Source organism: Myxine glutinosa, chromosome 4 (genome assembly GCF_964187855.1).
Source record: "Myxine glutinosa chromosome 4, kmMyxGlut1.1, whole genome shotgun sequence".
Taxonomy (NCBI): domain Eukaryota; kingdom Metazoa; phylum Chordata; class Myxini; order Myxiniformes; family Myxinidae; genus Myxine; species Myxine glutinosa.
In genome coordinates, this window is record NC_136264.1 from 136,812,395 (window position 1) to 136,836,823 (window position 24,429).

Sequence of the window (24,429 nt, forward strand, 5' to 3'; positions counted from 1 at the left end):
TGTGGTGCGGTGGACCTGGGCACGACATTTAATGGGGGAATAAGGGGAAGGTCGGCTCTACTGATTGTTATTTACATGCAATGGGACTAGGGAATGGGGGACTGGGGAAAGTTGGGGAGTATTGGAAAAAATAGGGGAATATTTACAAGCGGATATGGAGGCCAAATTTCATATTCGCAACAATATATATATGTATATGTATATATATATATATATATATATATATATATATATATATATATATATATATATATATATATATATATATAAATGTTGAAGGCTCCACAGGCATGGACTATACAGTCATTAACGAGGCCCAGATTCTGTTGGAGCAGAATAACCAACTCTCCGCAGTATTTGAATATTAAAAGACAAGATAGCATGTGTACATCTCACCTGGGGGTGCATACACACCAACACCATCATTTGGCCACTTTTTGTGGTGCGCAACGTCACTTGTCTCCAGTAGCCACGGTAGGTACGTGGGTCATACACAGATAGACGAGATGACCTTGGGTGAATGGGAGATGAATTCATTCAAATAACTACCAGCCGGTGCTATCAAACCTTGAAAGCCAAGAGAAACAGCATTCACATTCATAAATAAGTTATTTAATGCAGTTGGAAATATCCAGATTCAAAGATGAAGGCAAAACTAACTGGCACAGCTGCTCAGCAGGTGAGCGCAAGTGTTGACCAGCAATATTCTGGTAGCACCTTCATTTTTACACTGCACGCATGAAGCGAAAAGTGCAGTTAAGCAATTGGTTCATTCTGTCTGTCTGTCTACAGAGTCTACTCTCCCAGTGTGTACCCTGGATAAGAATAGGTACGCCGTATCCCTGCGTGTCGTAAGAGGCGACTAAGAGGGTTGGCGTCAGGAAGGGCATCCGGCTATTAAAACATTGCCTCAAAAGAGAACCATGACAATTGCAACTGCATATGGGCAGGGTACAGCCCGAAGTGGAGATCGGTTTCTGAGGTTTGGGACATGGAATGTAGGGACAATGACAGGGAGATCAGGAGAAGTGGTGGAAGTAATGGTCAGAAGAAGAGTGGACATATGTTGTGTGCAAGGAGATGGAAGGAAAGTGGTGTGAGAATGGTGAAGGGTAGGCAGGGACAGAAATACAAGTTTGTGTGGCAAGGGTGCCTGGAGGGCATGAATGGTGTTGGTGTCCTGTTTTCTGAGGAGTTTGTAGACAGTGTGGTGAGTGTGACGAGAGTGAGTGATAGGTTGATGATGGTGAAAATGATGATTGGAAAGCTCTTGGTGAACGTCATCTCGGGATATGCTCCGCAGGTTGGTCGGAGCGATGAAGAGAAGGACAAGTTCTGGTGTGCGATAGAGAAGCTGATGGAAAACGTGAAAGATGAGGAAGTTGTTGTGGTTGGAGGAGACCTAAATGGACATGTGGGAAGGAGTATGGATGGTTTTGACGGAGTTCATGGGGGTTACGGTTATGGTGTGAGAAATGGAGAAGGTGAAAGGATTTTGGAGTTTGCTGATGGAGCTGATTTGTTGATTTGTAATACTCAGTTCCAGAAAGAGGATAATAAGCTTGTTACATACACATCAGGTAGGTCGACGACGACCGTTGACTACCTGATGCTGCGTAGGCGAGATAGGGGGCACCTCCGGGACACAAAGGTGATCCCGGGGGAGGAGGCTGTTTCACAGCACCACTTGGTTGTCTGCGACGTAAGGGTGAAAGGTGCGAGGAGAGCTCGGCGGGTGAAGTACCAACCGAGAATGAAGGTGTGGAGGTTGAAAGAGGTGACAGTAAGGGAGGCATTAAAAGAGAGGCTGAGTAGGGTCGAGGATGATGTGGTTGAGCTTGAAAGTGGTTGGATGTCCATGAAAGCTAGCCTGTTGGGAGCCGTTGGTGAGGTATGTGGATGGACAAAAGGACCACCGAGGCACTCAGAAACATGGTGGTGGGATGATGGAGTTGGAAAGAGGATTGACGAGAAGAGGAAGAGGTTCAAGGAGTGGCAGAAGGCGAAGGGTACGGGAGCAGAAACAGCAGAGCATGAAAGTTATAAGGCAGCCAGGAAGGCTGCAAAGAAAGAGGTAGCAAAGGTGCAGGAGGCATGTAGGAAAATGTTCGGAGAACGCTTGGATTCGGAAGAGGGTCAGAAAGCAGTATTCAGGATTGCAAAGCAGATAGCGAAAGAGAGGTGTGATGTGATGGGGGTGAGTTGCTTGAAGGATGAAGCGGGACAAATCGTTGTCGACCCAGATGGAATTAAAGGAAGATGGAAAAGACATATGGAAATGCTGTTGAATACAGAGAATGAATGGGATGGCAACATAGAGAGTAACCCAGTTTTAGGACCGGCAGAGAAGATAACTGAGAAGGAAGTTGAGGAAGCGATAAAAGCAATGAAGGGTAGAAAAGCGGGAGGGCCGACGGGAGTTGTGGGAGATATGTTGAAGGCAGCAGGAAGTTGGGGTGTGAAGAGAATGACAGAGATCTGTAATCTGGTGGTGAAAGAAGGCCGCATTCCAGTGGATTGGGAACTGAGTACCCTCGTCCCTCTATACAAGGGGAAAGGTGACCCTCTGGAGTGTGGCTCGTACCGAGCGATAAAGTTATTGGAGCATGGAATGAAGGTATTGGAAAGGGTGTTGGAGAGGAGGATAAGGAAGAAAGTGAAGATCGACGAAATGCAGTTTGGATTCATGCCAGGAAGAGGAACGACAGACGCACTTTTCATTGTGAGGCAGTTGCAGGAGAAGTACATGGAGAAGAGGAAGAAGTTGTTTCTTGGGTTTGTTGATCTGGAGAAAGCATTCGATCAGGTTCCACGCAAAGTATTGACATGGGCATTGAGGAACTTAGGAGTGGAGGAATGGTTGATCAGAGTAGTGATGGCAATGTACAAAAGAGCACGCACAGCTGTAAGGACGAAGGACGGAAACAGTGGTGAGTTTGAGGTGAAGGTGGGAGTGCATCATGGGTCGGTACTAAGTCCACGACTATTTGTAGCTGTGATGGAGGTGCTGGCTCAGAACGTAAAGGAGGGTTTACCGTGGGAGTTGTTGTATGCAGATGATCTGGTGTTGATTGCGGAAAGTATGGATGGACTGAAGGAAAAGATGAACACGTGGAAGGAATGTATGGAGACAAAAGGTCTGAAGGTGAATATCGGAAAGACGAAGGTGATGGCAAGTGGTAAAGCATGTGGTGAGGTGGAAAGAACTGGGAAGTGGCCCTGTGCTGTGTGTAGGAAGGGTGTTGGAGTGAACTCCATTCAGTGTACAATGTGCGCTGAGTGGGTTCATCAAAAATGTAGTGGTCTGAGAGGGTCATTAACCAGTGTGGCAGCTACATTCAAATGTAAGGTGTGCACAGAGGGAGCTGCAGATGGAGGAAATGTTGAGTTGGATCTTGGAGACGGCGTGAAACTGGAAGGTGTGAAAACATTTTGCTACCTCGGAGACATGCTGAATGGAGAAGGTGGATCAGACTCGGCAACGGTTGCTCGAGTGAGATGTGCATGGAAGAAGTTTCGGGAACTGAGTGGCGTGCTGATGATGAGGGGAGTGTCGTTGAAACTGAAGGGAAAGGTGTATGCTGCATGTGTGAGAAGTGTTATGATTTATGGGAGCGAGACATGGGTAATGAACGTAGAGCAGCAACGAAGGTTGGAAAGGGTGGAAATGCGAATGGTTCGACGGATGTGCGGAGTATCGTTGAGAGAGAGGAAGACAAATGATGAATTGCGAAAGATGATGAGAATAGAGCCTGTGATTGATGCTGTGAAGAGGAACAGGTTGAGATGGTTTGGTCATGTGTTGAGGAAGGATGAAAGTGACTGGTTGAGAAGAGTGATGGAAATGAATGTAGAAGGAAGTAGAAGACGGGGAAGACCGAGAAAGACTTGGCTAAAGATGGTGGAAGAAGAAATGCGGGCAAGGGGATTAACAAGGAGAGATGCAGAAAATAGGGCAAAATGGAGAAGATTGTCATGGGGACCGCAAGGCTAACCCCCGCTCTAGCAGGGAAAATGGCCTTTTAAAATGCATGTTGTTGTTGTTGTTGTCTGTCTGTCTACAGACGTCAGTCTATGAACGACGAAATACTTAATCTCAATTGAAATTTACATTTTGAACATTGTAGAACATGAATTGGAACACAAACATGCAGCTTAGCAGTACTTTGGCTCTTAATTTGGCAAATTGTACGGAATCTCGTCCCGATCGCAGATTATGGTAATTGTTTTTGGTCTGTCTGCCTGGCAGTCAAAGAAAATTGAAAATCATACCAAACCTGAAACTTACTGTTTTTAGGGACATTATAATTATAAACAACACAAACAGGCACCAATACCTTACGTAATGTGTTAAATAAGGTGGTGTAAATGACGGTGCAACAACGGTGGTAAAAGTCTGAATTTTTTTTCTTTTTTCTACAGCATTTAAAGCTTAATTTTATTTCAATTGAATTATATACTTGAACATTGTAGAACACAAATGGTCTTCTTGGCACTTTCATGAACCTTCCGTTTAGCAGTACTTGGAAAAGAAATATTTATCCTGTCTATGCCCTGAGGGCAGAATAACTGTGATCCAGCATTCAGACAAATATGGCAGTGCCTCTCACCATCTGTTTAGTGCAAAATGCAAAGCAACAGCTGAAAAAACCCTTTCTCTGTCCTTTTATTCAAGACTGAGAAAGATAAGGTGTTCTATGAACGCTCTAGTTGTTCAATGATTTTCAGACTAAATTGCCCATCTGCTGACTGTGATGAGAAAAGTAAGCGACCTCATACGATGGTGTTGCCGATAACCAGAGGGCCTGGGGAAAGTTACGTCACTTCCCCAATGCTCAGCAACTGTTTTGTCTGAAATAAAGTCCAGTGTGGTCTGGGTCTGTCTGCATGTGTGTGCATAATTTGTGTGAGAGCTCTTCACAGTGCCTTAGACCCTGTTTAGGTGGTGTGGACTGGTATCGTGCGCGTACATGTGTGGCAATTTATGAAATGCATATTAATCATAAATTCCTATTAAAAATTTCCATGCCGTAGTCTAGACCTCGGGTTCAAGTAAATTTAGCCTCGTGACCACTCAAGATAAAGCCAATGTTTTACCTGAAGAACTCTTTCAGAACTGCAGCAGCTTGCTTCATGACATTTGAGACATGTCGCGAAGAGGTGACAGGGCCCACAGTGCAAGAACCATTACGATATGCCCCAAGCCTGAAACCCACCTCCACTTCGCCATTCTCCCCCATTCCGACATTGAACTCACACTTGTTACGATAACCATCCTGGGAAAGAGGAGGATGGCATAAAGCAAATATCAAGTATCAATGTACATCTGATACTTCAGTAAACTTAGAGCTAAGAATAAAATGGATTCAAGTTTAAACCTGTGGATTAGTCTATCATTAACAATACCAAATAACTCAATTAGATATAATACCACCTTCCACACACCTTTTTATCACTACAACTTAACATGTATATGGTCCAAATCTTAACTTCATTTATGCTTCCTCTTCCTCTGAGTTTGAATGGCACATGCAGAGTCGCATGGCTCTATGTATACCCCCATCCTTTAGAGTTTAGAACATGACCTCCAATCTCCATCCCATTGACATAGACATAGACTCCCACAGGGAATTTAATTGAGGACTTGAAGTCCCATTTTACATTGCACAGAAGTTCCACAGGTCCCTGCTAGTACTATATGATCATACTAAAGTACAGTAAAATCTCGATTTCTCGGTGCCGATTCACCTCCAACGTCAATAATTGCATTCGGCTATATATATTGCCCTGTCAGCCCCTGCTGAAGGGAGCATGAAAGGAGCAGAAAGAAACAGCAGAGCATGAAAGTTATAAGGCAGCCAGGAAGGCTGCAAAGAAAGAGGTAGCAAAGGCGCAGGAGGCATGCAGGAAAATGTTCGGAGAATGCTTGGATTCGGAAGAGGGTCAGAAAGCAGTATTCAGGATTGCAAAGCAGATAGCGAAAGAGAGGTGTGATGTGATGGGGGTGAGTTGCTTGAAGGATGAAGTGGGACAAATCGTTGTCGACCCAGATGGAATTAAAGGAAGATGGAAAAGATATATGGAAATGCTGTTGAATACAGAGAATGAATGGGATGGCAACATAGAGAGTAACCCAGTTTTAGGACCGGCAGAGAAGATAACTGAGAAGGAAGTTGAGGAAGCGATAAAAGCAATGAAGAGTAGAAAAGCGGGAGGGCCGACGGGAGTTGTGGGAGATATGTTGAAGGCAGCAGGAAGTTGGGGTGTGAAGAGAATGACAGAGATCTGTAATCTGGTGGTGAAAGAAGGCCGCATTCCAGTGGATTGGGAACTGAGTACCCTCGTCCCTCTATACAAGGGGAAAGGTGACCCTCTGGAGTGTGGCTCGTACCGAGCGACAAAGTTATTGGAGCATGGAATGAAGGTATTGGAAAGGGTGTTGGAGAGGAGGATAAGGAAGAAAGTGAAGATCGACGAAATGCAGTTTGGATTTATGCCAGGAAGAGGAACGACAGACACGCTTTTCATTGTGAGGCAGTTGCAGGAGAAGTACATGGAGAAGAGGAAGAAGTTGTTTCTTGGGTTTGTTGATCTGGAGAAAGCATTCGATAGGGTTCCACACAAAGTATTGACTTGGGCATTGAGGAAGTTAGGAGTGGAGGAATGGTTGATCAGAGTAGTGATGGCAATGTACAAAAGAGCGCGCACAGATGTAAGGACGAAGGACGGGAACAGTGGTGAGTTTTAGGTGAAGGTGGGAGTGCATCAGGGGTCGGTACTAAGTCCACTACTATTTGTAGCTGTGATGGAGGTGCTGGCTCAGAACGTAAAGGAGGGTTTACCGTGGGCGGAAAGTATGGATGGACTGAAGGAAAAGATGAACAAGTGGAAGGAATGTATGGAGACAAAAGGTCTGAAGGTGAATATCGGAAAGACGAAGGTGATGGCAAGTAGTAAGGCATGTGGTGAGGTGGAAAGAACTGGGAAGTCGCCCTGTGCTGTGTGTAGGAAGGGTATCGGAGTGAACTCCATTCAATGTACAATGTGCGCTGAGTGGGTTCATCAAAAATGTAGTGGTTTTAGAGGGTCATTAACCAGTGTGGCAGCTACATTCAAATGTAAGGTGTGCACAGAGGGAGCTGCAGATGGAGGAAATGTTGAGTTGGATCTTGGAGACGGCGTGAAGCTGGAAGGTGTGAAAACATTTTGCTACCTCGGAGGCATGCTGAATGGAGAAGGTGGATCAGACTCGGCAACGGTTGCCAGAGTGAGATGTGCATGGAAGAAGTTTCGGGAACTGAGTGGCGTGCTGATGATGAGGGGAGTGTCGTTGAAGCTGAAGGGAAAGGTGATGTATGCTGCATGTGTGAGAAGTGTTATGATTTATGGGAGCGAGACATGGGTAATGAACGTAGAGCAGCAACGAAGGTTGGAAAGGGTGGAAATGCGAATGGTTCGACGGATGTGCGGAGTATCGTTGAGAGAGAGGAAGACAAATGATGAATTGCGAAAGATGATGAGAATAGAGCCTGTGATTGATGCTGTGAAGAGGAACAGGTTGAGATGGTTTGGTCATGTGTTGAGGAAGGATGAAAGTGACTGGTTGAGAAGAGTGATGGGAATGAATGTAGAAGGAAGTAGAGGACGGGGAAGACCGAGAAAGACTTGGCTAAAGATGGTGGAAGAAGAAATGTGGGCAAGGGGGTTAACAAGGAGAGATGCAGAAAATAGGGCAAAATGGAGAAGATTGTCATGGGGACCGCAAGGCTAACCCCCGCTCTAGTAGGGAAAATGGCCTTTAAAATGCATGTTTTGTTTTGTTGTTGTCAGCCCCTGCGGTTAACACCGCTGGGTGACGAATAGCCGAAACGGTACTTAATTTCCGAGGCACGTAGTCAAAACTGGCGGTTGGTCCGTCGTGCGCGGGGGAAGGAAAGTGCTTACCTGCACGAAGCACATGGGTTGATTCCCAAAACCCACGAACAAAGAAACACGACAACAAATAAACAAGAAGACGTCATGCAGAGCACGATAATTGCAAAATACACCCCCCCCCCCACCCCCCAAAAAAGCTTGCCATTGATCCAGCAAATTGTCTATCTCATCAAGATTAAAATTGACGATCTTGATCAAAGCTCGGGTCAATTGAATGAAAAGTGACGATTTGTCAGATGAAAATTGATGATTTTAGAAGTTTGACTTAGAGTTGACCTTTTGACCTCAAAAATAGTTGGTTTCCCAATTTAGTGACTCAATGTGCAAATGCTGTTCAATTTTCAAGTCAATCCGATGTAAATTGACGGTTTTTTCAAATGAAAAATGGCGATTTTAGAAATTTGACCTTCAGGTGACCTTTGACCTTTGACCTCAAAATCAATAGGCTTCTCAATTGTGATGACCTCTACAGCTTGGTGAAGTTTTATGACGATCAGTTTAGAATTGTGACTTGTAGGCGAGTGACAAACAGACAGAATAACAAACACAACCGACCAATATACTTGAAAAAAAATCTTCGATTTTGCAAGTAAAAATGCCACAATAATTATTTAATGAAAGTAATACATGGAGGAAAAACGAATGCTGAGGTAAATCTACAATTCGAATTGAGGTACCTCCACACGCAGACTCAACAAGTACAAAAAGTTTTAATTAAAACAAAAGCCGCGTCGATGTTACACAATGCCTAGATGCAGCTGTGCCTATAACGTCGATGTTATAGGCACAGGACATTCCTATTGATTCGATTACTTGATGTTATTTTTGTGCAAAGTGAAAATATATCTCGGCAATTTCCCGTGTGTGGCGACGAATTTTTAATATATCTCGGCATTTTCCCGTCTGTTATTTCAGGCGGTGTATGACTGACCATGCCGCGATTTAAAATATATATATCTCGGCAATTTCCCGTGTGTGGCGACACGTGAACGAAGCGAAGCTATGCTCCTCTCCACATTATTGTGACGACGTATAAATTAAATATTTCATCGTGACGATTGTCATCAAATGGACGAATTTTTAATATATCTCGGCATTTTCCCGTCTGTTATTTCAGGCGGTGTATGACTGACCATGCCGCGATTTAAAGAAAATATATATATCTCGGCATTTTCCCGTCTGTTATTTCGGACGGTGTATGACTGACCATGCCACGATTTAAAAAATATATATCTCAATGGACTTGAAGTTACAGGCCTTTGAGAATTCATTTCGTTCTATAAAGGGCAACTTTCATCGGATTTTCTTCACGTTTTTTTTCAACGGAGTCTAAAACTATGTTAGCGACTGTGAAAAATGAAATTATATATCGAATTTGATTTGAAAGAAAACTGTGTGAGAGAGCAAGACACCACGGGCCTACAAAACAGGCCTCAAAGCTATGCGAGTTAATAAAATGGTGGATATTTGTTTATATGAAGCCTCTTCCACAATACAATGGGTGGAGCTATGGTTCCCAGAATGGGTGGAGCTTTGAGGTTTTGTCTTCTCTGCAAGAACAAGAACAAGAAGAAGAAGAAGAAGAACAGGAACAACAGCAGAGGGCACTCTATGAGCAGCGTCTGCGACGTGGCTAAAAACAGACGTGGGGAAAGATAAAATCCCCCCTTTATGCGGACACTTAGCTTCGGTCTGGACGAGGACTGTTCGGAGCTTGGTGGTCATAAGAACTCTGAGCCACCGCGTGGGAAGTGCAAATATGGCGTGGAGTCGCACTTCACCATGCCACAAACATGAGGTAATTCGTGCGGGCGGTCCTCTTTCGCTCTCCATTCCGTCCGAAGCACCAAGAGCCCCACAAACTGCTGCCAACACCTCCTCCTCAAGATCGTAATTGCCAACACCGCTCTCTCTCAGCACCAGGTCCACGCACACCAAATGGCATTGCCTTCCAAAAAAAGGCGAGCTTCTTGTTCGGCCAGCACAAAACCAAGAGAAAGAGACTCAGCGATTATTTTTTTTCTCCTGCTCGAACCTTCCTGGTTGTCGAGATGAATGATGAATTGTGAAAGATGATGGGAATAGAGCCTGTGATTGATGCTGTGAAGAGGAACAGGTTGAGATGGTTTGGTCATGTGTTGAGGAAGGATGAAAGTGACTGGTTGAGAAGAGTGATGGAAATTAATGTAGAAGGAAGTAGAAGACGGGGAAGACCGAGAAAGACTTGGCTAAAGATGGTGGAAGAAGAAATGCGGGCAAGGGGTACCTCCAATTAACAAGGAGAGATGCAGAAAATAGGGCAAAATGGAGAAGATTGTCATGGGGACCGCAAGGCTAACCCCCGCTCTAGCAGGGAAAATGGCCTTTTAAAATGCATGTTGTTGTTTGTTGTTGTTCCTGCTCGAACCTTCCGCGTGACGTCGCTCTGTCCAATCGCCGAGCTCCGTCGAATCGCCCCATGGTCTTGCTTGACCAATGACGAGCTTCGGGGCATGGCCTTTTTCCTTACTCAGTTAGTGGGCGGGGTTTACATGCTGATCGAGAACGTTCGACTTGCAGGGGACCATTGTTGTTGTAGTTGTGAATAAAAACGTAGGAAAAGGTCACAGGGGGCAATCACATACTGGGAGAAACTAGCTTTAGACACTACCTAGTTAACACAACACCACCCCCTGTGTGGTGACATGTAAGCAATCTTAAGCTAACAGTTTTCCATACTTACATACATTGAGATGTCTCCTACTCGGACATGGTCCATGCTATACCTATACAATCCTATCTGTACTATGGAATGTCATCCTCTACCTCCACAAACGTAACAATACCATATAGGGTGAGCCAGAAAGTCATTTTTGAAATTCGTGTGAAGGAAATTAAAAAAAATTATTTCAAAATAAATTCATTCATGATATTGAAGTACATAACATGCATTTTTATTTGTTTTATTTTTTACCAATTTAGTTTTTTTTTTGCAGGCAGAACACTTGAGTGACCATGTGGAACTGGTCGGGTGAAGAACGCGCTTTCACTATCAAAGCTTTTTACAAGAATAATGATAGTGCAACTGCTGCACAACATCAACTCAAACTCCATTTCAATATTCAACGTCATGGAAATGTGCCGTCTGTTCATGCTATCAGGTTATGGGTTCAGAAGTTTGAGAGGACCGGTTCAACTGTAAAATAGAAACTGCCGGGAGCACCCAAATCAGTAAGAACGGCACAAAACATTGAGCGTGTAAGGGAGTCCGTTTTGAGAAATCCACATCACTCCAGCCGAAAGCATGCATCAGCCTTAATAATTTCTCACACGTCACTATGCCGCATATTGCATAAGGATTTAAACTTTTATTCCTATAAAATTAAAACTGTCCAGGAATTAAGCCAAGATGAAGAGATTGCCCGCAATAATTTTTTCTGAGGGAATGCTTTCATTATGGACGAAAATGAAAACCAAAACATTGCTAACAATTTGTTCATGTCTGATGAAGCACATTTTCATCTGCGTGGCTTTGTCAACAAGCAAAATACTCCTTTTTAGGCAGCCGAAAACCCAAGAGAAATGCACACGAAACCCTTACACAGTCCCAAAGTCACAGTGTGGTGTGCACTTTAGTCGTTTGGCATCATAAGGCCTTACTTCTTTGAGAACAATAACGGAAATGGCGTCACTGTTACTGTAGCTCGATATACCGATATGGTTTCTAACAGCCTCTCCAGAGAATTAAACAGATTTGCAGAAGTGAGCCCAATGATGTGGTTTCAGCAAGATGGTGCAACCTCCCACACCGCCAGAGTGTCCATGACTACTGTAAGGGTGCTCTTTCCAAAGCATGTCATTTCCAGAAACGGCGATATTCCATGGCCAGCGAGGTCACCCGATTTGACTGCATGTGATTATTTCTTGTGGTCATATCTAAAGGACAAAGTGTATGTTAACCATCCACAAACTCTTCATGAACTTAAGGAAAACAGACGCAAAATCAATGATATTGACGTGGCCATGTTGCAGAACGTCATGAATAATTGGTGTCCAAGATTGGAGGAATGTGTCAGACGAAATGGTGCGCATCTCCGAGATGTTCTTTTCCACAAATAAATGGCATGTTATGTACTTCACTTTCTTGTAAAAATTTGTTTTGAAATACAACTTTTTATTACCTTTACACAAGTGTTAAAAATAACCATATTTCTGGCTCACCCTGTATATACTAGTGGGGTATGCTGGTGCATTGTAAGCAATAATTTGCAACATAATAAATTATATGCTTATTATTAATAAATTAACATAATAAATAGAAGCATTGTAACATAATGAATAAAAGCTTTAAAATTACGGGCAAGCATTATCGACCTCCTGCTAGATAGTGATTGAGGTTTTTATTTCACAGGTTACAGCTATGAAAATTCCAATTTTTAAATGCTCAATATTGATTGAGGTTTTACTTCAGTTTACAGTAATGGTAAATTCCAATTTTCAAATGCGAGATATTGATTGAGGTTTTTATTTACACAGTTTATAGTTATAGAAATTCGAATTTTAAAATGCCAGATATTGATTTGAGGTTTTCATTTTACAGTTTACAGTAATGGCAAATTCCAATTTTCAAATGTTAGATATTGATTGTTTTCTTTTATTTTAAATGAACGTTTTTACGGTCTTTTACGTACATTTTCAATTACAGATGCTTTGTGACTGTTCTGTGGTGTCTGATTTTTCCCAGTTTATCGGCTCCAATGTCCATTGGCATGCAAAATTTCAGCTTTCTACATCACCCGGAAGGTACTGAACATCAATATCGGTCAGTGTCAGTCAGTGGTTAGAATGAGCTTTATATATTAGATGTACAGTGAAACCTCGACAACGGTGCTGATTCACCTTCACCTCAACCTTCTCCTAAGAGGTCACGGGAGCATTCACCTCCTCAGTGTCATAAAAGTACTCTGAGTCACCGCTATCTATCACGGCAAAACCCTCTTCAATCAACCACAAATTCTGAGTACCGTAAAGTACTGTATACACTTATTTATTTTATATTGCATTCTTGTTTTCTTATGTTTATTTCTAACTTGAGTGTTTTTATTACATACATGTACTTTATAACTGTTTAATAATGTCCATTATGCATGGTAGGGCGTTTATTACCATTCCAAAATAATCATTAAATTTAACGGACTTTTGGAATTTACGGACCCCCTAACAGTCCATTAAATTGAGGTTTTACTCTTATATAATTTGGCTTGTGCATTTGTTTTTTACAACCACTTGTCTGCACTCCTAAATCGCTGAACTGAATGAGTTGAAATTTGGTGGTTGTACTTTGGGTGTGCCCAGGAAGATGCTTGGCTTAAAAAAAAAAAATCATCGTAGAGGGGAGTTTTGGAGGAGGGGACGACGTAAAATCTCAATGTAAATGTGTACCATATAGCACCACCTGGTGGTGGCAGAGGGTATTACAAGTCAGCTGTGGAGATAACTTGCAATTTTGCACTGTACATGTGGCATTGTGCAACTGCTTTGCTGGCCCCCGTCAGAGGGAGGAGTATTACTCACCCATGGGGGTATTTCTAGCAGTGTTGCCAGACGTACGATATAATTATTGTGTTTATACGATTATTTCAGACCTTGTATTATGTACAATTAGTAATTGCAAAAATGGGCAAATATACGATAATTCGGGCAAGTCCAAAAGTACTCGACCTTCAACTTTTAGTTTAAATTTCCTGAAGATTTTTCTCAGTCTGCTGCGCAGATATCTGCTATGACCTTTACGTCACACATCACGCAGCTTTTTTCACACACGCGTGACGGCACATACAGAGAGTACATTAATTTTCATGATACCACTTCCGTCTGTGAACCTTGCCAGTGCAGACGCAGCCAGGCACTGTTGTCGTCGTTGTCGTCGACTCGTCATCAATGAAATGCGAATGATCCCTAGGTCTACGCAGTGGAGAAGTGTGATGACGTCCAAATAATTTTTTTGAAACATTTGAATACTTGAATCTTGTACTAGCAACATGATGAATACCAACTCCTCGGCCTCGAGGAGTGAGGCGGATCCCCCTCAGAGATTTAACAGAGATTAAATTTGGTGAGTAAAATTATATTATTATTATCATTATGATTAAAATTTGACAATTAACGATCATTCTTCTGGTGAAAGGTGTGATGAAGGTACAATATTTTTGAGGTTCCAACATGATATGTGCACTTTTCACTCAACACCCACTAATTCTCAGCAATGCCCAAACAAACATTTAAGGATGCAAATCAGAGGTGATGCAAACCCTGGAGTTCCACCTGAGATGTTGTTTTGTGTAACTAAAACAACAATGTTATTACTGCATAGTGCATACATTATTTTCCCTGAAAAGTTTGTCAATTTCCTTCCTTGGGATTCACAGCCATATCTGTCAACTCGAGAGCAACATAATGTAAAGATCATCTTTGGTCTTGGGTGGACGGACCTGAAAAAGTGCATCTTCACCTATCAGCATAACAAAATGTTTTAAGGAGCTATCAAGGCTCCTGCAGCTCACCAGCTCTGGAGAGGCCTTTACTCCCAGGAAAGGGCAAGGCAGGCCACCATGCTGGCGTTTCTGGGCAGCCAACCAGTGACAGAGATTTGAATTCTGTGCCCACATATCCCTGGGGATTGACATGACAACCACAAGTTGGCTAGCTCGAAAACAATTGAACAAAATGTGATAATTTATATGTCGAGACAATAAACATGGACGACGACAGTGAAGGAATGACTATCCCTACCTGCCCAGTCGTCGCAAAACTCGGCACATCTCCGTTCCTTTCCTCTCCAGCTGCACTGCATAAGAATCGCGCCAGAAAGGAGTCACAGCATCCATAACCCGCTCCTCTATGCTAACAACATCACCTCCGAGTAGTTCTTCACCCTCAGCTCGATTTTCCTGAACATCGTTTTTTTCTGCCTCGTCGATTCTCTGCTTCTTTGTCTCAGCTCCAAACTGCTCCACTTGATCAGCCTCTGCTTCCAACTCTTTTCGCTTCAGGTGGGTCTCTCCCAGCCCACATTCTTGTGATTGACTCTTCTTAACCAAAGGATCAATCCTGGGTTTTGCTACCTATGGGTGTGTGTACAGGAGTGAAAGAACACAGTTAGTTCATGTTGGTTGATATTATGACCGATTGATGGTTGAATGACACATCAGGAGAAAGAAATAGAAAGATAACCTTGACCCTTAGAGCGCATCCCTTCCAGGTGAGTTCTTTCAAGGCCTTCAGAGCATGTCCTCGTTCTGCTTCACTGGGAAACGTTACAAAGGCAAAGGAATGATGGGAAAACAGCTTCACTTTCCGAGGATGAAGATTCAGCCGTCCAAGGAATTTCTTCGGAAGGCATGGGTAGGTAGAAGATTTTCATTGAAGGGGCAAGGGGAGGTATGTGGGAGGGCACTTGAAACAGCTGGGCAGAGATGGTGTAGGGAATGAGAAACATGGAGAGGGCAGCGTTGGAGGAGGTGCAAGGGGAGGGGGGGGGGGGGAATGTGGGGTGGAAGACGATGGGGGACAAGTGGAATGAAGGAGTGGGGATGAAGGTGTAGTTGGAGTGCGGGGGAGGTGAAGAGAAGATGGAAGTGGAAATGAAAAGGTGGCATGAGGTAAGTAAGGGGAGGGAACAGGTTAAAACCACCTTTTAGAGGCCATTTTTCCCCGCAGGCGGGGGTTGGCCTTTTTCGGGGACCGTGGTTGTTGTTGTTTTTTGGTCCCCTTTTTGAAGCAATGCCCTTTTTTTTGGCCGGATGCCCTTCCTGCCGCCAACCCTTTTTGTCGCCTTTTTACGACAAACAGGGAATTACCAGTGAACTGGTACTCAATTTGCCGACCTCGGAAGGATGACAGGCTGAGTCAACCCCCCTGGCGTTAATTCAGCGATCGACCGGGATTCGAAACCAGGATCCTAGGATCCTAAGCTGGCACCCTAGCCGCTAGCCCAACACCAGGAGGGAACAGGTTAGATGAAGGGAAATAGGTGGGATGAAGGCATTGGGTGGTGGGAGGCAGGTCAGGTGACAGTGTGGATGGGGTGGCTGGGTGTAGGGGACAGGTAGAATGCAGGTGTTGGGAAGAGGAACATGTGGAATTAAGGTGTTGGGCTATGGGAAGTAGGTGGGATTAACGCATTGGGGATGAGAGGCAGGTCGGGTGACAGTGTTGGTGAGTAGAAGGGGATGGTTGGTGTGTAGAGGACAAGTGTGATGTAGGTGTTGGGGAGAGGGACATGTGGAATGAATGTGTTGGGGGGAGGTCAAGTGGGATGATGGTGATGGGGGGTGGGGGGGGGGGGGCAAGTGGGATGATGGTGATGGGGGTGGGGGGGGGCAAGTGGGATGATGGTGATGGGGGTGGGGGGGGGGCAAGTGGGATGATGGTGATGGGGGGTGGGGGGGGGCAAATGGGATGAAGGTGATGGGGGGCAGGTTGGACAAACCACACACGAGCTCATTCCACATTAACACATGAGCTCATTCCACATTAACACACGAGGTCATTCCACATTAACACATGAGCTCATTCCACATTAACACACGAGGTCATTCCACATTAACACACTAGCTCACTCCACATTAACACACTAGCTCACTCCACATTAACACACTAGCTCACTCCACATTAACACACTAGCTCACTCCACATTAACACACAAGCTCACTCCACATTAACACACTAGATCATTCCACATTAACACACCAGCTCACTCCACATTAACACACTAGCTCATTCCACATTAACACACTAGCTCATTCCACATTAACACACTAACTCATTCCACATTAACACACTAGATCATTCCACATCAACACACCAGCTCATTGCACATTGGCACACCAGCTCATTCCACATTAACACACGAGGTCATTCCACATTAACACACGAGGTCATTCCACATTAACACACGAGGTCATTCCACATTAACACACGAGCTCACTCCACATTAACACACGAGCTCACTCCACATTAACACACTAGATCATTCCACATTAACACACGAGCTCACTCCACATTAACACACTAGCTCATTCCACATGAACACACGAGCTCATTCCACATGAACACACTAGCTCATTCCACATGAACACACGAGCTAATTGCACATGAACACACTAGCTCATCCACATGAACACACGAGTTCATTCCACATTAACACACTAGCTCATTCCACATGAATACACTATCTAATTGCACATGAACACACCAGCTCATTCCACATGAACACACTAGCTCATTCCACATGAACACACCAGCTAATTGCACAATACACGTGCTCTTTCCACATGAACACAAGAGCACATTGCACATGAACACACTAGCTCATTCCACATGAATACACTAGCTCATTCCACATGAACACACCAGCTAATTGCACAATACACGTGCTCTTTCCACATGAACACAAGAGCACATTGCACATGAACACACTAGCTCATTCCACATGAACACACTAGCTCATTGCACATTAACACACTAGCTCATTGCACATTAACACACTAGCTCATTGCACATTAACACACGAGCTCATTCCACATGAACACACTAGCTCATTCCACATGAATACACTAGCTAATTGCACATGAACACACTAGCTCATTCCACATGAATACACGAGCTCATTCCACATGGACACACTAGCTCATTCCACATGAACACACTAGCTCATTCCACATGAATACACGAGCTCATTCCACATGGACACACTAGCTCATTCCACATGAGCTCATTCCACATGAATACACTAGCTCATTCCACATTAACACACGAGCTCATTCCACATGGACACATGAGCTCATTCCACATGAATACACTAGCTCATTCCACATGAACACACTAGCTCATTCCACATGAACACACTAGCTCATTCCACATGAATACACGAGCTCATTCCACATGGACACACTAGCTCATTCCACATGAGCTCATTCCACATGAATACACTAGCTCATTCCACATGAACACACTAGCTCATTCCACATGAACACACTACTCATTACCATTAGCTCATTCCACATGAACACACGAGCTCATTCCACATGAACACACGAGCTCATTCCACACGCACACTAGCTCTTTCCACATTAACACACTAGCTCATTCCACACGCACACAAGCTCTTTCCACATTAACACACTAGTTCATGGCAGATGAACACACTAGCTCATTCCACATTAACACACTACCACATTTTACATGCCTCTCACCTTGAGCTCAGTAAAGCTGCACCGTCTCGGCAAACCACAAATCTCAATTTTGTAAATTTCAGAAGTGAAGGGGCAATCGTTAACGTATTCGTATAATTCCTTCGAACGATTTTTCTCATCTCTTTGGTCGGACATTTCCACGTCCTCTCTCACTTTCACCTCCTGCATCTCTCTTCGCGAATCCGATATTGCAGCAGTTGTGTGTACTTCTGCATTTCCCTGTTTGGCATCAAATTCAACCGCCATCAACGTATTCTCCATCCTTATGATATAACTGTGTACTCAGGTTCTCATCAAGAATACCTCAAAACATCATACTGTATGAATCGGGCTCTGGCATTGGAAAATCGAAATAACGTGGTTGAGCGTTTCATAGACGGGGGAAAAGGCAGAGGAAGGTAAGAGTTATTACATCGTCTCTTAAATTTGTTGTAATAGGCTAATTATTGGTGCATGTCATAAAATATACTCTGAAGACAGGATCAGACTGAATGGAATTTGCAACTAGCAAATCACTTTTAATAACGCTGTTTGTCCATACACCGCTCTAACTATTAACCTTCAATAAACCCTATTTAGTCAAGAGCAATGTCATTTTACTACATTTCAAATAAAGTGGTAGCATAACTGATCAAATAAAAGGGAGATAAATTGAAAGTCGAAAAACAAAATTATTAAATAAATCTGACAACTGTTGATTTACACATTGGATTGAAGTTAATCTTAGATCTAACTTAAATGAAAAGACTGTGGTCTAATAACATTTCACTTGTTGGAGAATGAAATAAACGCAGATTAAAAAGTGAAAGGGAAACCAGAAAGGATAACGGGCACATGACAATACATCGCCTAATGTGATCCAGGATAATTACATCTTCTTTTGTCATTGTCGGGGACATTTTGAAAGAGAAAGCAAGAAGACAAAATAAAAGAGGGAATGCTTAAATAATGTGAGAAGAAGAAACGAGATAACAACATGGACCTCCTCGTTGCTAAATCGTGTCGAACATAAATGAAGATGAAGAGTACGCCATTTGCAAACATTATTTAAATAGGTATCTTTTCTTTAATTAATCACATAACGACATAACGTATTTCAATATCGATTTCTTACAATAAGTAGATATAACGGCTTGAAAAAGGAGAAAAAGGGACATCAATATGAATACGCATTGCGATTGCGAAGAGTGAGAGCGACTTCGACAAGACAAGACAATGGTCAGTCGATCGAGTACGCAGCCCTCGCAAACATCTGTAGGCCTAGGCCTAGCTAGGCTAGGTTGTTTGATCTTGGGCTTAGAATTAAAATTCAAATTAATTTTATTGAATGGATAGATTGGGATAGAATGCAGGACTTACCTACTGTAGGCTATATACTAGGTACGTGACAAAAAAAATTCAAAAACAAGGAACTCCTTCGCAACTGGTAGGCCTACCATTGGAAAGAGCATGAAAATACCATTAAAATGATACCCAGATCATTGTCCTAGGTCTAATATTAAGAGAGTTAAAGCATTTTGACATTTACCAATTACGCGCAATTTTGGTCCTTTGTAATAAATGGAAACAAAGGAAAAATGTGTGACCTTTTTTTAAAAATTATGGTCAAACACAAGATTTCGGTGCTCAAATTAACTAAATATTAAAACGATGTGGATAAATATATGAACTAATACTGTGGTGCTGTGCACACACGACTCGATTGCCAGAGAGGTAGGCCACAACGCGTTGGTACAAACAAAGAGTCTTTATTAAGAGGTCGCACTTCAGCACTGGGCAGGCTCGAGCTTAGAGCCCGCATATCTGTCCCGAGGCCACGCCTTGCCCCCGGGCGTGGCCGATCGGTCGAAAGGCGGGGCATGCGTTTTCATTCCCCGCCTGGACGCTCGCGCCACCCACTGGTGCGCGGAATTATTGTCCCTTGTGCCCGCCACACGCGCCCCCCCCAGAATTCCCGCGCACCTGAAGGGTGAGTTTGCGGGGAAGCCGGATGACCCGGCCGAAACGCCCCCTGGCGATGCGTGCAGGGCTGGGGGGTAGCAGGGCTGGGGGGTGCCGTGGGTCCGACCGCCGGGGGGCGGCCTCGACGCGGAGGCAGAGCTGCTTGCGGAAGATGGTCGAGATCGAGGTGGGCCAGCTTGAGGCGGTCCACGGAGATACGATCCGGGGCACCGCCGATGTCGACGGTGAAATATTTGTCCCCGGTCTCCAGCACGCGGAAGGGCCCGTCGTACGGGGGCCGCAGCGGTGCCCGGTGGGCGTCGTGCCGGACGAAGACGTACTCCGCCGTGCGAAGCTCCGGGGCGACGTGGGAAGACGGGAAACCATGGTGTGCCGTCGGCACCAGGGCGAACTTCCGGGCGGTCTCCTGCAGGGTGGACCGCTGTTGCGCCGCGGACCAAGGAGCCGTGGAGTCGGGGATAAATTCGCCCGGTACCCGCAGTGGTTGCCCGAAGACCAGCTCCGCCGAGGACGCGTGCAGGTCGTCCTTGGGCGCCGCCCTGAGGCCCAGCAGGATCCAGGGGAGCCTGTCGGCCCAGCTGCCGTCGCGGAGGCTGGCCCGGAGCGCGGCCTTCATCGAGCGATGAAAGCGCTCGCACAGGCCATTGGCCTGGGGGTGGTAGGCCGTGGTGCGGTGTAGTTTTACGCCGAGCCCTTGCGCCACCGTGCCCCAGAGCTCCGAGGTGAACTGGGGGCCGCGGTCGGACGAGATGTCCGAGGGGGCACCGAACTGAGCAACACAAGTGGCGATGAAGGCCTGCGCCACATCAGCCGCAGACGTCGCCGCCAATGGGACGGCCTCCGGCCACCGTGTGGTGCGGTCCACCATGGTGAGGAGGTGGGTGAACCCCCGCGAGGGGGGCAGAGGTCCCACCAAGTCGACGTGCATGTGGTCAAACCGACGCTCGGGTACCGCAAACGGGGCCAACGGGGCCTGGGTGTGGCGGTGGACCTTTGCGCGCTGGCACGCGAGGCACGTCCTGGCCCAGTCGCGGACGTCCTTCCTGAAGCCATGCCAGACGAACTTCGCCGCGACGAGCTTCTGGGAGGCCTTCGTGCCCGGGTGGGACAGGCCTTGGATGGCGTCGAACACTGGGCGCTGCCAGCCAGCGGGCACGATGGGGCGAGGCCGGCCGAGGGAGACGTCGCACAGGAGAGCCGCACCCGCGGCGTTGAACGGCACCTCGGTGACGCGGAGGCCCGTGACGGCGGTCCGCAAGGCCTGGACGCCGGGGTCGGCAGTCTGGTCCTCCGCCATCCGGGCATAGTCGATCCCGAGGTGGACCATGTGCGCGACGGACCGGGAAAGGCAATCCGCCACCGGGTTGTCTTTACCCGCCATGTGGCGGATGTCCGTCGTATACTCGGACACGGCAGAGTAGTGACGCTGCTACCGTGCCGACCATAGCTCGGCGACCTTGGCCATCGCGAACACAAGGGGCTTGTGGTCGAAGAAAGCCGTGAACGGGCGACCCTCCAGCAGATGGCGGAAGTGTCGGACCGCCAGGTGGAGCCCGAGCAGCTCGCGGTCGAAGGTGCTGTAGCGGCGTTCGTGTGGGCGAAGCTGCCGGCTAAAAAACGCCAGCGGCTGCCAAGCACCACGCACCCACTGCTCGTGCAAAGCACCCACCGCGTAGTCCGACGCGTCGGTGGTGAGGGCGATCGGTGCATTGGGCGCCGGGTGCGCCAGCATGGTGGCGTTGGCCAGGGCCAGCTTTGCGCCCGCAAACGCCGCGGCCATTGGCTCCGACCAGGTGATGTCACTTTTGCCCGGCTTGCCCCGGAGGGCCTCGTGCAGGGGGTGGAGGAGCTGGGCGACGTGGGGCACGAAGCGGTGGTAAAAATTTACCATGCCCAGGAACTCCTGGAGCCCCTTGATCGTGCGGGGTCGCGGGATATCCTTGACCGCCTCTACCTTGGCCGGTAAAGGGACGGCCCCGTGCCTGGTGATGCGGTGCCCCAAGAGGATGATGGTGGTGACGCCCAAACGGCACTTTGCGGGGTTGATGATTAGGCCGTGCTGGCCCAGGCGTTCGATAAGCGTGCGGAGGTGGAGCAGGTGCTCCTCCCGGGACGCGCTAGCGACTAGGATGTCGTCCAGGTAGACATAGAGGAAAGGTAAGTCGCGCAAGACGCTGTCCATAAGCCGTTGGAACGCCTGGGCCGCATTCTTTAACCCGAAAGGCATTCGCAGGAACTCGGAGAGGCCGAAAGGGGTGATGACGGCCGTCTTCGGGACATCGCCCGGTTGTACGGGGACCTGGTGGTAGCCTCGGATAAGGTCCACCTTGGAAAACACGGTCGTGTTTGCCAACCGGGCGGAAAAGTCCTGGATATGCGGGACCGGGTAGCGGTCGGGGGTGGTGGCATCATTGAGCCGGCGGTAGTCACCGCACGGCCGCCATCCTCCGCCGGGCTTCCGCACAATGTGCAGCGGAGAGGCCCAAGCGCTGTTTGAGCGCCGCACGATACCCAGCCGTTCCAGCGTGGCGAACTCCGCCCTTCGCCACGGCGAGCTACGTGGGTTCGAGTCGGCCTGCCCGGGCGTAGACCGGCGGCCCGACCGTGGGTATATGGTGCTCCACTCCGTGTTTAACGGCCACCGCTGAGAAGGTGGGCCGCGTGAGGGCCGGGAAACTGGCTAGGAGGCGGGTAAAGTCGTCCGGGGCCGGAAGCGTGCAAACTAAACTCGCCGGGACGGAACCTTTCAGCAAGCCGCTTGGCAAGCCGCTCGGTGAGCCGCTCAATGAGCCGCTCAACGAGCCGCTCAGCGAACAAGCGAGCGAGCTGAAGGTTTCGGCCTGGACGAGACGTCTGCGCTTAACGTCGACCAACAAACCATGCGCACATAGGAAATCCGCACCGAGCAGGGCCATTGGCACGCTGGCGGTGACGAACGACCATTGAAAGCGCTGCCCTCCGAACCACAGTGAGAGGCAACGCTTCCCGAATGTGCGGATGGGTGTACCGTTGGCGGCAAGCAAAGCGGGGCCCCGGCCCGTGGCTTGCTTGTCGGACGCGGAGGCAGGGAGGCCGCTTACCTGCGCTCCTGTGTCGCAAAGGAAACGGCGCCCGGACAAGGTGTCCTTGATGAGCAGGAGGCTGCCGGAATGGCCGACGCTCAGGGCCGCTAATGAGCGCCGGCCCTGTCGTTTCCCGGCCCGTCAAAAGAGCACGGCGGGCGACACGTTTTAGCCTTGTGGCCGAACCTGGCGTGGTAGTAGCACCAGGTTTGCAGCGGTGACGGCCGTGGCAGCCGTGGTGGTGGCGGTAGTGGGCGGGGCGCAGCAGCGGCCACGAGGGAAGCCGGGGGCGCTGTAGGCCCTGCCCCGGGATCCACTACGGCAGCACCGTAAACCGACCGCGTGTCGCAGGCCGCGAAAAACTTGTCGGCCTCTCCGGCCAGGGCGCAGGGTTCCATGATTTTGGAACCGGCCATCGCGAGGCGCACCTGTATCGGTAGCTGGTGGAGGAAAAGTGCGCGGAACAAGAAATCCGGGCGCTGGTTTCCAAGCAGCGACAGCATGAAATCCATCCGGACGGATGGTCGTGTGTCGCCGAGGGCAGGAAGGTCCAGGAGGCGGTCGGCCCGTTCGATCTCCGTGAGCCCGAACGTGGCGAGGAGGAGATGTTTGAGCGCCTCGTACTTGTTGTCGCCTAGCGGGCGCCGAAGGATGGACACGACTCGGGCGGCAGTGCCGGGCCCGAGGGCGGTGACCACGTGGTAGTACCGGGTCTCGTCTGCCGTGATGCCTCGGAGCTGAAATTGAGCTTCGGCCTGCACAAACCAAACGTCGGCTTGTGCTTCCCAAAACTCCGGGAGTTTGACGGCGACGGCGTTGGTAGCCATGGCGCGTTCGGGGGTCAGCATCGGCTGAACCAATCGGGGTCACCAGTGTGGTGCTGTGCACACACGACTCGATAGCCAGAGAGGTAGGCCACAACGCGTTGGTACAAACAAAGAGTCTTTATTAAGATCTCGCACTTCAGCACTGGGCGGGCTCGAGCTTAGAGCCCGCATATCTGTCCCGAGGCCACGCCTTGCCCCCGGGCGTGGCCGATCGGTCGAAAGGCGGGGCATGCGTTTTCGTTCCCCGCCTGGACGCTCACGCCACCCACTGGTGCGCGGAATTATTGTCCCTTGTGCCCGCCACAATACATTAAATTTGTTTCATAACGATATAAACTTGCCTTCAATTAACAAACAATTGTGGGAGGCGTGGTGAGGCAGTGGGGGAGGGGGGTGAGGCGTGGTTAG

At 47.4% G+C, this 24,429-nt stretch overlaps 3 protein-coding genes across 3 annotated transcripts in view; 1 reads left to right on the forward strand and 2 right to left on the reverse strand.

Annotated features, from left to right (window-relative positions):
• The window catches only part of TRMT2A (tRNA methyltransferase 2A), a 72,022-nt gene extending 53,419 nt beyond the window's left edge, over positions 1–18,603 (reverse strand). The window contains exons 1-6 of the mRNA XM_068114676.2: positions 18,171–18,603; positions 15,148–15,303; positions 14,707–15,038; positions 14,478–14,586; positions 5,098–5,276; positions 397–511 (exon numbers count right to left, since the gene is read on the reverse strand). Coding sequence (XP_067970777.2) covers positions 397–511; positions 5,098–5,276; positions 14,478–14,586; positions 14,707–15,038; positions 15,148–15,303; positions 18,171–18,431 — 1,152 coding nt within the window. The 5' untranslated portion in view covers positions 18,432–18,603. The remainder of the gene's footprint in view (positions 1–396; positions 512–5,097; positions 5,277–14,477; positions 14,587–14,706; positions 15,039–15,147; positions 15,304–18,170) is intronic.
• Positions 1–24,429, reverse strand: part of GNB1L (G protein subunit beta 1 like) — a 567,228-nt gene that overhangs the window by 121,080 nt on the left and 421,719 nt on the right. The gene's annotated exons all lie outside the window — the stretch shown is intronic.
• LOC137425297 (uncharacterized) overlaps positions 19,247–24,429 on the forward strand; it is a 96,215-nt gene continuing 91,032 nt past the window's right edge. The window contains exon 1 of the mRNA XM_078776499.1: positions 19,247–19,388. The gene's annotated coding sequence lies outside the window, so the exon portion shown is untranslated. The remainder of the gene's footprint in view (positions 19,389–24,429) is intronic.